This window comes from Artemia franciscana, chromosome 6 (genome assembly GCF_032884065.1).
Source record: "Artemia franciscana chromosome 6, ASM3288406v1, whole genome shotgun sequence".
NCBI lineage: Eukaryota > Metazoa > Arthropoda > Branchiopoda > Anostraca > Artemiidae > Artemia > Artemia franciscana.
Genome location: NC_088868.1, coordinates 31,412,971 through 31,426,256, shown reverse-complemented (window position 1 = coordinate 31,426,256; position 13,286 = coordinate 31,412,971). Strand labels below are relative to the sequence as shown.

Below are 13,286 nucleotides of genomic sequence, written 5' to 3'. Positions count from 1 at the left end.
GTATGTTCTACCAGCAAGTAATTGATGATGGCCCAGAAACGTTATTCCTGCCAGTCCCATGGTGGGCACCACAGGTTATTTTACTCCACTCTGAGTCACAGTCCTCTTCGTGTAAAGCAAATACTTTTTGCTGTCTTTCAGACAGAAAATCGAGCACAATGGCTAGCGTTTGGTGTTTAGCACCCATTCGTTTTAGGTTTTGGCAGGCCACTAGGTGTGATAGAAAATCAAAAGCTTTACAAAAGTCGATGTCGGTTAGGTCGACAGAACAGCCATTTCACAGCCTGAAATGGCTTTTCAAGCCATTTCAGGATCTGATCGTACATTCTGACTAGGTAGATAGACGTCCCACATTTTGGGGGTCCGCCATATTGGTATTTGTCGATAGTCTGTATTACTTGCTCTAGTGGCTGCCGCAGGATGAACGATTCTGTCACTTTTGCTAGGCATGGCGTTAGGGAGATTGGTCTTAAAGCATCAAACAACTTGGGTGGGTTCACTTTGGGAACTGCACGGATGTGGGCCTTTTTCCACGATCTAGGGAAGGTCCCAGATGCAAAGCACTGGTTTATAAGAACCGAGAGTGGTACGCTAGGAACAAAGCAAATTCACGTATGAGCTTTGCAAGGATTTCGCCTGGGAAAGGAGAGACGTTTGTGTTTGCTTTCCTGATTTCACTATACACCTCAAATTCACTGAGCACTATTGTGCCTTCGTTGGGGCAAACATCAAGAAGCGAGGCTTTCTCCTGGGGGGTAACGGCTGAAAAACTGGTACAACGTACAGAAAGTACACAAAAGTGGTAGGATAGCACCAGTTGAGAAATACTGTTCTAAACTTATTTTTGACCCAGACAGGAAAACCAACAGTTTTAACCTCAGGAGGAGAGGAAGAGGATTATATCTCTTCTTTCTTTTGGAATACTTCTAAGTCATAAGGATTAAAGAGGAAACATTGAATAGCACTCCAATATATAATTGGTAAATTTGAAGCATCACAATTATTTAATAGACTATTTATAATAATTATTGTAATTATTTTATACGTTATGTATATATATATAATAACAAAAATATAATACATAGCACCTTAAAATATAATTGGTAAATTTATCGCGTCTGAGTTATTTATTATAATATTTATAATGATTATTTTTATATGTTACTAGCTGTTGGGGTGGCGCTTCGCGCCACCCCAACAGCGTAAGTCGTTACGCGCCATATTAGTTACGCGCCATTGTAGTTGTGTCCCTGTGTACCACCTATGAATATAGTTAGATTTATATATGTGTTTTGAACTACGTAAAACTTGCGAATATACAACATTCTTGGCTTTCCCATTATCTGTGCATATACAAAGCCTTATGTACTTATAATGACGTCATATGCAAACGCTCTTTTTACAAACAAACAAACATACATACACACAACTCGCTTTTATATAGACAGATAGATAGATAGATACAATACAAATTAACTGCGTAAAACTTGCGAATATACAACATTCTTCGCTGTCCAATTGTCGCTGCATATAAATAGATTGTCAGGTTTACCGACCCTCGAACATGCAACGTACAATTGTCCATGGGAAAAACAATCAGTATTGTCCCGGTGTCCCGGTCTGTAGTGTCATCTTATAATGACGTCATATACAAAGCCTTATATACTTATAATGACGTCATATACAAACCCACAAACAAACAAACATGCCTACAAACAACTTGTTTTTATATATATAGATATAGTTTCTTTTTTAGTTTTTCTTTTTTTTTAGTTTTGCAGCTTTTTTTATTTTTTTTATCTTTTTTTCTTTTTAGTTTTTTTAGCCTTTTTTATTTTTTGCTTTTTTTTAAAGTTTTATCTTTTAGGTTTTTTCTTTTTCTTTTTCGCGCCATTGTAGTTGTGTCCCTGTGTTACACCTTTGAATATATATATATATATATATATATATATATATATATATATATATATATATATATATATATATATATATATCTATATATATAAAAATAAGTTGTCTGTGTGTGGATCTGTGGATGGATCAGGTGACGTCATGTTTGTTCGCATATGACGTCTGAATTATTTCACACTAATACAAAAGAAGAAAAAACTAAAAAAGGTAAAAACTACAAAAAAAAACTAAAAAGAAAAAAAAACTAAAAAAGCTAAAAAACTAAAAAAAACTAAAAAAAGATAAAAATCTAATAACTAAAAAAAACTGAAAAAATAAAAAAAGGCAAAAACTACAAAAAAAATAAAAACTAATAAAAAAACTAAAAAAGCTAAAAAACTAAAAAAACTAAAAAAAACTAAAAAAAGTTAAAAACCAAAAAAAACTAAAACTAAAAAAGAAAAAAACTAAAAAAAAGGAAAAAACTGAAAAATAAAAGAGAAAAAGAAAACTAAAAAAATATGAATAAATATATATAAAAATAAGTTGTTTGTGGGTTATGTCTGTCTGTCTGTCTGTCGAGTGACGTCGTGTGTTTGTCCGCATATGACGTCTGAATTATTTCACACTAATACAAAAGAAGAAAAAAAACTAAAAAAGGTAAAAACTACAAAAAAAACTAAAAAGAAAAAAAAAACTAAAAAAGCTAAAAAACTAAAAAAAACTAAAAAAGGTAAAAAACTAAAAACTAAAAAAAACTGAAAAAACTAAAAAAAGGCAAAAAGTAAAAAAAAAACTAAAAACTAATAAAAAAACTAAAAAAGCTAAAAAACTAAAAAAACTAAAAAAACTAAAAAAAGGTAAAAAACAAAAAAAAACTAAAAACTAAAAAAGAAAAAACTAAAAAAAAGGAAAAAACTGAAAAATAAGAGAAAAAGAAAACTAAAAAAATATTAATAAATATAAAAAATATAAATATAAATATAATATAAATTAGCAATCAACAAAGCACCGAGACACAAATGACGACCGGGACACAGGGAGTATAAATAACGACCAGGACATAAGTAAAAAAAAACAACTAAAAAAACTAAAAAAATGGTAAAAACTACAAAAAAACTAAAAACTAATAAAAAAACTAAAAAATCTAAAAATCTAAATAAAATAAAAAAGAAAAAAAAGGAAAAAGGAAAAAAATACAGGAGAAAAACAAAACTAAAAAACGAATGTATATACAGACCGGGACACCGGGATACAAATGACGACCGGGACACAGGGAATATAAATGACGACCGGGACACAGGGACACAACTACAATGGGGACGCCGGGGGGCACAGGGGGATATAAATGACGACCGGGACACCGGGACACAAGGAATATAAATGACGCCCGGGACACTCAAAGAGAAATCACAGACTGGAACACCGGGACACAAATGACGACCGGGACACAGGGAATATAAATGACGACCGGGACACAGGGACATAACTACAAAGGGGACGCCAGGGTGCACAGGGGGATATATAAATGACGATGGCGACTCAGGGAATGGTCGATTAGCAATCACCATCAGCAAAGCTCAAGGGCAATCATTAGAATCATGAGGTATAGATCTGAATACGGATTGTTTTCCCATGGACCATTATATGTTGCATGTTCAAGAGTCGGTAAACCTGACAATCTATTTATATGCACAGACAATGGGACAGCAAAGAATGTTGTATATTCGCAAGTTTTACGTAGTTAGAAACATATATATCTTCTATATATATAAAAATAAGTTGTCTGTCTGTCTGTGGATGGATCAGGTGACGTCACCTGAAAAAACTTGATCAGGTGACGTCAAAACTGAAAAAACTAAAAAAGGCAAAAACTACAAAAAAAACTAAAAACTAATAAAAAAAATAAAAAAGCTAAAAAACTAAAAAAACTAAAAAAAGGCAAAAACTACAAAAAAAACTAAAAACTAATAAAAAAGCTAAAAAACTAAAAAAACTAAAAAAAGGCAAAAACTACAAAAAAAAAAACTAAAAACTAATAAAAAAAATAAAAAAGCTAAAAAACTAAAAAAACTAAAAAAACTAAAAAAAAGGTAAAAAACGAAAAAAACTAAAAACTAAAAAAAACTAAAAAAAAGGAAAAAACTGAAAAATAAGCTAAAATAAAGGTAAAAACCAATAAAAAACTAAAAAAAAACTGAAAAAACTAAAAAAAGGCAAAAACTACAAAAAAACTAAAAACTAATAAAAAAAGTAAAAAGCTAAAAAACTAAAAAAACTAAAAAAACTAAAAAAAGGTAAAAAACTAAAAAAAAATAAAAAATAAAAAAAAACTAAAAAAAAGGAAAAACTGAAAAATAAGCTAAAATAAAGGTAAAAACCAATAAAAAACTAAAAAGAAAAAAAGGAAAAAACTAAAAAAAATTTTCATCTAAAAAACTAAAAAAAACTAAAAAAGGTAAAAACTAAAAGAACTAAAAAAGAGAAAAATAAATGACGAAACTCAAAGAGAAAGCGACCAGGACAAAAGGAATGTTCGATTAGCAATCAACAAAGCACCGGGACACAGGGAGTATAAATGACGACCAGGACATAAGTAAAAAAAAAAAACTATCTATATATATAAAAATAAGTTGTCTGTGGATCTGTGGATCTTGGATCAGGTGACGTCACCTGAAAAAACTGGATCAGGTGACGTCAAAACTGAAAAAACTAAAAAAAGGCAAAAACTACAAAAAAAAACTAAAAACTAATAAAAAAAATAAAAAAGCTAAAAAACTAAAAAAACTAAAAAAAGGCAAAAACTACAAAAAAAACTAAAAACTAATAAAAAAGCTAAAAAACTAAAAAAACTAAAAAAAGGCAAAAACTACAAAAAAAACTAAAAACTAATAAAAAAAAATAAAAAAGCTAAAAAACTAAAAAAACTAAAAAAAAACTAAAAAAAGGTAAAAAACTAAAAAAACTAAAAACTAAAAAAAACTAAAAAAAAGGCAAAAACTGAAAAATAAGCTAAAATAAAGGTAAAAACCAATAAAAAACTAAAAAAAAAACTGAAAAAACTAAAAAAAGGCAAAAACTACAAAAAAACTAAAAACTAATAAAAAAAGTAAAAAAGCTAAAAAACTAAAAAACTAAAAAAACTAAAAAAACTAAAAAAAGGTAAAAAACTAAAAAAAATAAAAAATAAAAAAAAACTAAAAAAAAAGGAAAAAACTGAAAAATAAGCTAACATAAAGGTAAAAACCAATAAAAAACTAAAAAGAAAAAAAGGAAAAAACTAAAAAAAATTTTCATCTAAAAAACTAAAAAAAACTAAAAAAGGTAAAAACTAAAAGAACTAAAAAAGAAAAAAATAAATGACGACACTCAAAGAGAAAGCGACCAGGACAAAAGGAATGTTCGATTAGCAATCAACAAAGCACCGGGACACAGGGAGTATAAATGACGACCAGGACATAAGTAAAAAAAAAATTAACAAAACTAAAAAGAAGTTAAAAACTACAAAAAAACTAAAAAGAAAAAAAAACTAAAAACTAATAAAAAAACTAAAAAATCTAAAAATCTAAATAAATTAAAAAAGAAAAAAAAGGAAAAAAATAAAGGAGAAAAACAAAACTAAAAAACGAATGTATATACAGACCGGTACACCGGGATACAAATGACGACCGGGACACAGGGAATATAAATGACGACCGGGACACAGGGACACAACTACAACGGGGACACCGGGGGAAACAGGGGGATATAAATGACGACCGGGACAAAAAAACTAAAAAGAAAAAAAACTAAAAACTAATAAAAAAACTAAAAAATCTAAAAATCTAAATAAGCTAAAAAAGAAAAAAAAGGAAAAAAATAAAGGAGAAAAACAAAACTAAAAAACGAATGTATATACAGACCGGGACACCGGGATACAAATGACGACCGGGACACAGGGAATATAAATGACGACCGGGACACAGGGACACAACTACAACGGGGACACCGGGGGAAACAGGGGGATGTAAATGACGACCGGGACACCGGGACAGGGAATGGTCGATTAGCAATCACCATCAACAAAGCTCAAGGGCAATCATTAGAATTATGAGGTATAGATCTGAATACAGATTGTTTTCCCATGGACCATTATATGTTGCATGTTCAAGAGTCGGTAAACCTGACAATCTATTTATATGCAAAGACAATGGGACAGCAAAGAATGTTGTATATTCGCAAGTTTTACGTAGTTAAAACCATATATATATATGTATATATATATATATATATATATATATATATATATATATATATATATATATATATATATATATATATATATCTATCTATATTCACAGGTGGGACATAGGGACACAACTACAATGGCGCGTAACTAATATGGCGCGTAACGACTTACGCGCGCGGGGGGGCTTGGGTGGGGGGCGCGAAGCGCCCCCACCAACTAGGTGTTGGGGTGGCGCGAAGCGCCACCCCAACAGTTCTTGAACATGCAACATATAATGGTCCATGGGAAAACAATCTGTATTCAGATCTATACCTCATGATTCTAATGATTGCCCTTGAGCTTTGTTGATGGTGATTGCTAATCGACCATTCCCTGTCACCCCAACAGCTAGTATATATATATATATATATATATGTTTTTAACTACGTAAAACTTGCGAATATACAACATTTTTTGCTGTCCCATTGTCTGTGCATATAAATAGATTGTCAGGTTTACCGACTCTTGAACATGCAACATATAATTGTCCATGGGAAAAACAATCTGTATTCAGATCTATACCTCATTATTCTAATGATTGTCCTTGAGCTTTGTTGATGGTGATTGCTAATCGAACATTCCCTGTGTCCCGGTCGTTATTTGTGTCCCGGTGTCCCAGTCTGTAATTTCTCTTTGAGTGTCCCGTTCGTCCTTTATATTCCCCATTTCCCGGTCGTCATTTGTGTCCCGGTGTCCTGGTCTGTAATTTCGTCAGTCGACAAACATGACGTCAGTCGATAAACAACTTCATGACAGAATAATGCTCAATCCTCATAATGACGTCAGTCGACAAACATGACGTCAGTTAACAGACATACAACTTATTTATATATACATATCTATATATATAAAAATAAGTTGTCTGTCCGTTACGCCAGATTACATCTTATCTATATATAAAAATGAAACTAAACTGAAAAGCAAACTGAAACTAAAAATGTAGAAACTGGGAATTGCATAAATATTTCTATATATTTTGACAATAGATTAAAGTAATTCGAAAACCTTATAACAGATATTTATAATTTTGAGGTTTATTATAAATTGTTGAGTGTTAGCATGCTTGGCACGTAAAATTTTTTCTAACAGTCAATTCTAGAATGAACACTGACAAATTGAAAAACATTGAAAAAGATAGAATGTTACCAAATCCTACAACAGAAGAAACAGCCGAGGAAGCTGCTCAAAGAGCTAATGCCAAAAGGCTTGCGGCTAAAGAACGCAAAACCGCGCAATTAGATGAAGATCAACCTGGACAGCGAGAGTCAAAACGTATCAAAACTAAAAATGATAGCGATGATGATTGGGTTTGGGATTTTGACTTGGATAAGGTTATCAATGCCTACCAGATTTTAGTTAAAAAAAACAAAGATTCGGCGATATGTATTTACGTCTGAAAAATAAAGAAGAAAAAGAAAACTGAAATTAAAAATGTAAAAACGGAGAATTGCATAAATATTTCAAAATATTTTGACAATAGATTTAAGTAATTCGAAAACCTTAAAACAGATACTCATAATGACGTCAGTCGACAAACATGACGTCAGTCGACACACAAACATGACGTCAGTCGACAGACAGACAAACAACTTATTTTTATATAGATAGATATCTATATATATAAAAATAAGTTGTCTGTCTGTGTCTGTCTGTCAGGTGACGTCATGTTTCTGTGTCGACTGACGTCATGAAGTTAGTTGTCGTCATTTTTGCTATGACGGTGACGTCATTAATGGTATTTATGACATGCATTCACGGAAAAATGTTTAATTGTAAAATGACGTAAGAACCTACAATGGCAACAGCCGAGGAAGCTGCTCAAAGAGTCTATGCCAAAAAACTTGCTGCTGATAGAGAAAGTAAGAAAAGAAAGCGTGCCGAGGAATCACAAGAACAGCAAGAAAACAGGCTTGCAGCTGATAGAGAAAGTAAGAAAAGAAAGCGTGCCGAGGAATCACAAGAACAGCAAGAAAACAGGCTTGCGGCTAAAGAACGCAAAACCGCGCAGTTAGATGAAAATCCACCTGGACAGCGAGAGTCAAAACATATCAAAACTGAAAATGATAGCGATGATGATTGGGTTTGGGATTTTGACTTGGATAAGGTCATCAATGCCTACCAGATTTAAGTTAAAAAACAAAGGTTCGGCGATATGTACTTCATAGTGACGCTGAAAAATAAAGAAGAAAAAACAACTGAAAAAATGTAAAAAACTAAAAAAAACTAAAAAGAAAGAACACTCAAAGATAAATTACAGACCGGGACACAAATGACGACCGACACAGAGGGAATATAAATGACGACCAGGAACCTCAAACAAAAAGTACAGACTGGGACACCCGGACACACATCACGACCGGGAATATAAATGACGACCGGGACGCAGGGACACAACTACAACGGGGACGCCGGGGGCACAGGCGGGATATATAATTGACGACTGAGACACAGGGATTGTTTGAATAGAAATTACAGACCGGGACACCGGGACACAAATGACGACCGGGACACTGGGACACAGGGAATATAAATGACGACCGGGAAACTCAAAGAGAAAATACAAACTGGGACACCAGGACACAAATGACGACCGGGACACAGGGAATATAAATGCTATTTATATGCACAGACAATGGGACAGCGAAGAATGTTGTATATTCGCATGTTTTACGTAGTTAAAAATATATATTTATATCTATCTCTATTCACAGGTGGGACACAGGGACACAGCTACAATGGCGCGTAACTAATATGGCGCGTAACGACTTACGCGCGCGGGGGGGCTTGGGGGGGCGCTGTTGGGGTGGCGCGAAGCGCCACCCCAACAGCTAGTATATATATATATATATATATATATATTTAGTTTATATTATTATATTTATTATTATATATATTATTATATATTATTATATTATATTTTAGTTTATATATATAATATAGTTTCTTTTTTAGTTTTAATTATTTTTAGTTTTGCAGCTTTTTTAGTTTTTTTTAGCCTTTTTTTCTTTTTAGTTTTTTACCTTTTTATGGCACTTGGTATTAACCAAGTGACATATAGCAACCCAAATTCTGTCGGTCAATGTTCATTCTAACATTGACAGCTGGAAAAATCTTCACGTGCCAAGCATGCTAAAGCTCAACAATTTATAATAAACCTCAAAATTTAAGTATCTGTTTTAAGGTTTTCGAATTACTTTAATCTATTGTCAAAATATTTTGAAATATTTATGCAATTCCCAGTTTTTACATTTTTAGTTTCAGTTTTCTTTTTCTTCTTTATTTTTCAGACGTAAATACATATCGCCGAACCTTTGTTTTTTTACTAAAATCTGGTAGGCATTGATGACCTTATCCAAGTCAAAATCCCAAACCCAATCATCATCGCTATCATTTTCAGTTTTGATACGTTTTGACTCTCGCTGTCCAGGTGGATTTTCATCTAACTGCGCGGTTTTGCGTTCTTTAGCCGCAAGCCTTTTGGCATTAACCCTTTGAGCAGATTCCTCGGCAGTTTCTTCTGCCAATGTAGGATTTGGTAACATTCTATCTTTTTCAATGTTTTTCAATTTGTCTAACATGTTCATTCTAACATTGACAGTTAAAAAAATCTTCACGTGCCAAGCTTGCTAAAGCTCAACAATTTATAATAAACCTCAAAATTTTAAGTATCTTTTTTAAGGTTTTCAAATTACATTAATCTATTGTCAAAATATTTCGAAATATTTATGCAATACCCAGTTTTTACATTTAAACCCTCAACACAAAAATACATACAACTTATTTTTATATATAGATAAGATATAATCTGGCGTGACAGACATAGTGTAACAGAAATAACAGACAGATAACTTATTTTTATATATATACTAGCTGTTGGGGTGGCGCTTCGTGCCACCCCAACACCTAGTTGGTGGGGCGCTTCGCGCCCCCCCCCAAGCCCCCCCGCGCGCGTAAGTCGTTACGCGCCATTGTAGTTGTGTCCCTGTGTCCCACCTGTGAATATAGATAGATTTATAAATGTGTTTCAAACTACGTAAAAATTGCGAATATACAACATTCTTGGCTTTCCCACTACTGAGAGCTTTCCGTTTCCAATTGCCAGCAATTGATCTGAAAATGTTTGACCAGAGTCATCGTTACACAGACAGACAACTTATTTTTATATACATAGAAGATATATATATATATATATATATATATATATATATATATATATATATATATATTTTCTTTTTAGTTTTTTTGTAGTTTTTACCTTTTTTAGTTTTTTTCTTCTTTTGTATTAATGCTAAAGCCAAGGTTCAAACCTGGAGCCTCTCGGACCTAGAACCTGAAAAATAACGCTTTACCAACTCAGCTACTTCGGCTTGAATACATTCGTTTTGAGCAGCTTCCTCGGGTATTGCCATTGTAGGTTCTTCAGTCGTTTTACAATTAGAAATTTCTCTTTCAACGGTCTTCTTACAATTAAAAATTTGTCTTTGAACGATATTCTTAAATACCTGTGTCCTGGTCGTCATTTATATTCCCTGTGTCCCGGTCGTCATTTGTGTCCCGGTATCCCAGTCTGTAATTTCTCTTTGAGTGTCCCGGTCGTTATTTATATTCCCTCTGTCCCGGTCGTCATTTGTGTCCCGGTCTGTAATTTCTCTTTGAGTGTTTTTTCTTTTTAGTATTTTTTTGTTTTTTACATTTTTTCTTTTTTCAGTTTTCTTTTTCTTCTTTATTTTTCAGCGTGTCCTGGTCGTCATTTATATTCCCTGTGTCCCGGTCGTCATGTTTTTTACATTTTTTCTTTTTTCAGTTTTCTTTTTCTTCTTTATTTTTCAGCTTCACTATGAAATACATATCGCCGAACCTTCGTTTTTTTAACTAAAATCTGGTAGGCATTGATGACCTTATCCAAGTCAAAATCCCAAACCCAATCATCATCGCTATCATTTTCAGTTTTGATATGTTTTTTGACTCTCGCTGTCCAGGTGGATCTTCATCTAACTGCGCGGTTTTGCGTTCTTTAGCCTCAAGCCTGTTTCCTTGCTGTTCTTTTGATTCCTCGGCACGCTTTCTTTTCTGACTTTCTCTATCAGCAGCAAGTTTTTTGGCATAGACTCTTTGAGCATCTTCGTCGGCTTTTGCCATTGTAAGTTCATCAGTCATTTTAAACTTAAACATTAATAGATTTCTACGTGAACATATATGTCTTAAATATCTTTAATGACGTCACCGTTATAGCAAAAATGACGACAACTAACTTCATGACGTCAGTCGTCACAGAAACATGACGTCACCTGATCCACAGACAGACAACTTATTTTTATATATATAGATTATTTATATATATATAGATGTATACATAAGTAATAATAAAAATATAATAAATAGCGCTGCAATATATAATCGGTAAAAATATAGCGTCAGAGTTATTTAATACAATACTTATAATAATTATGTTTATACGTTATGTATACATACATAATAATGGAAACATAGTAAATACAATATGTATTTTTGCGATACATAATTGGTACATTTGTAACGTGAGAATTATTTAATACACTGTCTATAATAACTATGTTTATATGTTATGTATATATACGTAATAATAAAAATATAATAAATAGCAGTGCAATGTATAATTGGTAAATTTGTAGCGTAATAATTTTTTAATATAATATTTATAATAATTATATTTACATGTTATGTTATATAATAAATATAAATATGATAATAAAATACGTAATAAAAATATAATAAAACTATGTCACAAATTTAGACGTAATATCAGAGTGAAAATTACATAGTTATATGTGTTATGTAAGGTATTTATTCATATAACAGGGAAGGGTTAAGGAGGATGTGAGAGGCACCGCAAAAACTGAACGCAAATATATGATTTTTGTCCTATGCTGAAAGAAGCCAAAAAGGACTTCCGGCATACCTCTGACTAATGTCTTACCTGTGGCTATCAAATCGTTCAAATATTCGGCGAGCGATATCCTTTAAAATAGAATCTTTCCTCTCCTCAGCATCCATCATCATCTTCAGCAATTCTTTTGCCTCATACGTCCAATACCTTTTAAAACCTTTTCGACTGCCTTGAAGTTCGTATTCACCCGTAGCTCGCCTGGATGCTGATTCGGGAACTTCGATTTGAAAGCGCTTCTTCTCAGTGCCCGTGAAGGTGACCTAGAAAATTATAAACCAAAAACATAAAATCAGGTTACAAGATGAGAAAAACCTGCGGCTTACGAAAATTTTAACTAAGAGGATATTAGCAAAGCAATTTCAAATTTGCGAATTTAATAGAAATGCCAACATGGATAAGTAACTCTTCTGGAGAGACAGTATCAATTGGTAAACCCAGACGGTGTTATTGAGAAGCGTATTCGTGATTTCTCTATTAATTTTCAGAAGTCTTCCCATCTTTGGTCATTTCTGCTAGTCCCTTGTTTTTGGTTGCCAAAGTATTTCTTTTCTGCTGCTTCTGTTTTGTTTTTCTTCATTTTTGATTGGTCTTTTTTCTAGGCTCTACCTAGTTTTTGTGACGGGTTATAAGCAAAATGATGAAGACGAATTCTGGCAGGACTCCCATTTCACTTTGGGATCCTAATTTTATGCTGGTATTAAATAAAAAAAAACTAGTTTTTTTAACTGAAAGTAAGGAGCGACATTAAAACTTAAAACGAACAGAAATTACTCCGTATGTGAAATGGGTTGTCCCCTCCGCAGTCCCACGCTCTTTACGCTAAAGTTTGACTCTTTGCCACAATTCTACTTTTTAAAACTATTAAAAACTTTAGCGTAAAGAGCGTGGGACTGCGGAGGGGACAACCCATTTCATATACGGAGTAATTTCTGTTCGTTTTAAGTTTTAATGTCGCTCCTTACTTTCAGTTAAAAAAACTAGTTTTTTTTTATTTAATTTCTGAACGTTTTTGAATTAATGCATGTTTGATTTTGGCTCTCCGCACATAAATTAATGAAATGAAATTAGTATATTAATTTTTTTTTTTTTTGCTAAATGGCTTTCTCTTAGTTTTGATCAGACGATTTTGAGAAATAAGGGGTGGGGAAGGAGGCCTAGCTGCCCTCCAATTTTTCGGTTACTTAAAAAGGCTACTAGAACTTT

The 13,286-nt window shown here is 32.6% G+C and overlaps 1 protein-coding gene across 1 annotated transcript in view; it reads right to left on the bottom strand.

The window, feature by feature from the left end:
• The window catches only part of LOC136028313 (DNA mismatch repair protein Msh6-like), a 29,127-nt gene extending 16,783 nt beyond the window's left edge, over positions 1 to 12,344 (bottom strand). The window contains exon 1 of the mRNA XM_065706077.1: positions 12,114 to 12,344. Within this exon, the coding sequence (XP_065562149.1) occupies positions 12,114 to 12,196 (83 nt within the window). The 5' untranslated portion in view covers positions 12,197 to 12,344. The remainder of the gene's footprint in view (positions 1 to 12,113) is intronic.
• Between the last annotated feature and the right edge of the window lie 942 nt (positions 12,345 to 13,286).